Raw genomic sequence first — 4,003 nt, 5'->3', positions numbered from 1 at the left:
TTCCTGCTGCTATCTGGAATCTACATTTGTTCTTGCCTGGCTTTGTTTCAGGACCGCTTAGTGGAGTAACGAATGATTGCTGAAAGCACCAAGCGTCTAAGTTTTTAAGGAGCCCTGGTGTTGACTTGCTGCAGATTCCTGTCATTACAACATGAGTCAGTCGTGGAAGTAAGTACCTGTTAACAGAAACCAGCAAAAATGAGTCAACGTCCCTTCCCTCTTATAACTTGCTAACTTCCACTCTTTTGGGCCGTGTGATGTCATCGGTTCGCTATTTTGCCAGTCATCAGAGTTTTGTGGGCAAGACCGAACTTGAAGTTGTACAGTTAAAAAAACAAGCCAAAAAAATCCCTTTCATGGTGGGAAATACTTTATCCTCCATAAAGAAGCAAAAAAAGGACAGAAGCCCTCCTTTTTAACATCTTTGCAGGTCATGCTCAGCTTGCTACCAGCCAGGGCTAAAGCGAACAAGCAAGCTGTTCCTCTGGAGTCAGATGTGCTTGGTACTGAATGATGTCATTTTTGCAAAGAGGCAGAACATCAGATTTTATTGCTGGCCCTGTCAATTAGGGATTACCTGTCTGCCTCGTCCCTACCTAGCAGTGCTAATTAATGCTTCTGCTCAGCAGTAGGGAAGGTGGGAGTGGCATGTGCTTCCCAGAGATTGTCAGAAATGGCAGGGTGTGTGCTGTGAAATAGCTCCAGAGACGTTAATGAGGGAGCCGAGCAAATGGGTTTGTCCTGGAGCGTGGTGCCAGGAGAGGAGCCGGCTGATCTCCGATATTCTGGGCAGGGAAAGCCAGCCCCAGCTCTCCGGCCAGGGGTCAATGTGCACCTTCATCCTGGTCACTAAAGCAATGAGCTGTGACCATCGAGGTGAAGTCGGACCCCCGTCTCATTAGGAGCAGCAGGGCAAGGGCTGAGTGCAGAATTTGGGTGATGGAGAGGAGGAGCGAGCCTGCTGGTACAGTCCCAGGAGACCACAACCCTTTCCAGCCTGCCAGTCCGGTTTCCAAGACTGAAGCCTTTGGTTAGTCATGTTAACTACAGGAAGGGAACAAAGATACCACAAAGAGAAACCTTACTCAGCTTGCTCTATAGACCCATTGATCCAGACCGTCCCTTGAAGTTTAAAGAGTCCTCTGATCTTGCAAGCCCTTTCTCTTTACATCCAGCTCTCAGGAGAAGGGAGAGGTACTTCAAAGAGCAGTGCTGCTTTAGCTGCGCGGATGTTTTTTCAGGACGTAGGAGTTGGATCACTCTGTTTCAACTAGAAATGAGACTGTTGCGTCAGAGAGCCTGAATCTGCTGTTGCAGCGAGTAGAAGTTAATTGACTGGGGCTTGTCATTTAATGTCTCCCAGCAAGATCCCATGTGCATTTTGTACATGTTTTTCCCTGGCTCTAATTGCTTCCCCACCTATCGGGTCCACGTTCGGTAGTTACCGGAGATTTCTAATAGCAACGACAAAGTTTTCTTTGCCCAATTTCCAAGGGGACTTGTCGAATTAGCATCTTGAAAGATCCCAAAGACAGCAGGCAGCGCAAAGGGCAGAAACCTATTGTGCAGAGGATTCCCCTAGCCCGAGTATGGATTGGAAGTGGCTGCAGCAGGTTACCCACAAATAAGTGGTATAATTTTTCTCATTTTTCTGTTTCTTTTAAGAAGTTTGGGATGAAACCATGGTACCAGACAGCTGTCAAACGGACGAGCGTGCGAAGCGGTTCTTCCCCCAGAGCGTGCGCTCACCCCTCTGTGTAGTTCTGTGTCTGCAGCAAACTCGGTCTGATCTTGGGGGAAACCTGGTCCTGACTGTCTCTTTTTCAATGCCTTAGTGGAAGGGCACGAGGGTCAGAGAGACGGGCGGTTCCAGAGTCGTCTCGAGTGGGAGGGAAAGGCTTGCACCAGGTATCAGAAATGGCTCGGCCTCTCTGACAGGTGCAGGGGAGCATGCATTTAGCAGCGTCTTTGTGGAGAGGATGGGTGCTGCCCTGGAAGTGAGCTGTGTCAGGAACACCCTTCACCACCCGGACCAGGAAGGTAGACTTAGTCAGTCTGGATTTTTCCTGGCCTAGGAAAACTCCCATTCATGTGAGAAGCAGCAGCAGTGGGTTTGCAGACTGTTTCTTCTAGTCATTTCAGGCAGTATCTTCTGAAAAAAATCCATCTGGTGCTGTTACATTTGCAAAACGTGCAGTTTGTTGTATTTTAAATGCATTTCCTTTTCTGCTAGAAAGGCACTGCACTTCTCCGTCCATGCGCCAGCACAGGCGTCGGGTCCAGATGGAGTAGTCGAGGCTGAATCTTTTTCTCTCCGTTTCCTTGCGTCTAACACCAGCTGAGTAGCGCTGATTCGCTCCGCAGGCAGCTATAGACTAAGGAATATTTTACGAGAGGGCATAGACACACTACATCCTGGAGAGCTCTTCTCCTCCTCTTCCTCCTTCATGCTATGCTATATCCGTCCCTTCTGCCCTTTCACCTTCCTGCGGGTTGCAGCTTCATCTAGCTTCGCTGTGAGTTACCACTTCCTTCCTATATTGCTTCAAGATTTTTCTTCTTATGCCACAGAGCGTTTATGTTTGAGTTCCCTGTTTGCCATTTTGTGTGGTGGTTTTGGTTTTTTAAACCTCTTACTTTCTGCATATTTATTCTCAATAGGAAATACTAGTCTTGTTGCTTTCATTCCATCTTGGGGCATTTATACGTGACTTGCTCTGTATTTCTACTAGGGTTTTTTTGTTTGAAGCATCAGCAGGTATAAAGCCTGCTGCTGAACATTACAGCCCTTGTTGAAATCTAGCTGTAACCCTTCTCCTCCTGGTGTTGTCCCATACAGTACTCCAGCGGGGGCCAAACTTTTTTGGCAGGTGTGCTCCAAATGAGCCCTGCATCCTCCTCGAGTGCCACGTCTCCTTCCCTTGCCCGATCTGCTGCTCTGCTGACTGCTCCTTGCCCTTTTTGACACCGGACTGTCTGTTCTGTCCTCGGCCTGCAGCATGCCACCACGCAGACTGGCCGTGCCACTTGTGACATGCGTGCTGCAGACCGGCCACCCCTGCAGCACTCATGTGGCCCGTGTCGGCCCAAGTCATGGCCTGGGCAATCATTAGACTCGCGGGCTAGGAGAACTAGAGCCCAGCGCTTGTTAGATATTACACCAGAGAGCTAGTACATGCAAACGGACCATTTCAATGGAGCGGAGTAAAAGAGGAGCTCACCTTAAAATAAGGGAAATGTTCCGTCATGAAATTGTAAATCTCGCTGACCGGCAGGCTCCCCGTCTTGCTGTTCTTGAGTGCCATGAAGATCAGGATGCTTTGGGGATAAAAGGAGAGAAAGAAGGCGTTCTTGATGGCTAGTCTCACGTTAGTTGGCTTTATGTGGTTTTTCAGAAACAGAGAAAAAGCATTTTTCAGCACACGCAATCCCTCTCTGGCTTTCACTGCCATAAGATGAACCCTTTGCAGGGTGATTGCAGGGGTTACCATCGCATTGCATGCACGGGACCTGCCTTCAGTGCAGCTATATCGGGGTAAATCTGTAGCACAAAAGTGCAGTTGTACAGACGTCCATGCCATAATCCAGGATAAATCCTAAAAACATTTCCCCGGTAAGAAGCAGTAATGCTTTATCCTGGGATATGCAGTGCACAGCTGTACAGATATCCTGGGGCCACATCACTGAATCGATGACGGAAAAGCAGCAGTTCATTCAGCCGTTTGCTAAACCCTGATTAGACGGGCGATGTGTGTACACGCCAGTCCTGGGATCCACGCAGGGACAAATGCAACGTCTGTCCCTAGCTGCAGTCTGAAACCTGAGGTTTCACCGCGCTGTTTTACTCTGTGCGGACAACACTGATGCCCTTGGGTTTAGTATTACTGAAGAAGGAGCAGACAAAGGGCATTCACATTTCTACAGGGAAACCTTGTTTGTACTTGTTCACAAAGACCATGATACATAACTTATGGTTTTACTTATACGCGCAGGTGTATAATTT

At 48.4% G+C, this 4,003-nt stretch overlaps 1 protein-coding gene and 1 long non-coding RNA gene across 3 annotated transcripts in view; one reads left to right on the top strand and one right to left on the bottom strand.

The window, feature by feature from the left end:
- LOC102385135 overlaps positions 1-4,003 on the top strand; it is a 47,178-nt gene that overhangs the window by 16,186 nt on the left and 26,989 nt on the right. The gene's annotated exons all lie outside the window — the stretch shown is intronic.
- The window catches only part of FOXN1 (forkhead box N1), a 37,620-nt gene that overhangs the window by 6,739 nt on the left and 26,878 nt on the right, over positions 1-4,003 (bottom strand). For both annotated transcript variants that reach the window (XM_006032836.1, XM_006032837.1), the window contains exon 7: positions 3,222-3,318. In XM_006032836.1, the coding sequence (XP_006032898.1) occupies positions 3,222-3,318 (97 nt within the window). The remainder of the gene's footprint in view (positions 1-3,221; positions 3,319-4,003) is intronic.

The sequence above is a fragment of the Alligator sinensis genome, unplaced genomic scaffold (assembly GCF_000455745.1).
Source record: "Alligator sinensis unplaced genomic scaffold, ASM45574v1 scaffold1244_1, whole genome shotgun sequence".
Lineage (NCBI taxonomy): Eukaryota > Metazoa > Chordata > Crocodylia > Alligatoridae > Alligator > Alligator sinensis.
Note: the sequence above shows the minus strand (reverse complement) of the source record. Positions and strands in the feature narration are given on the sequence as shown.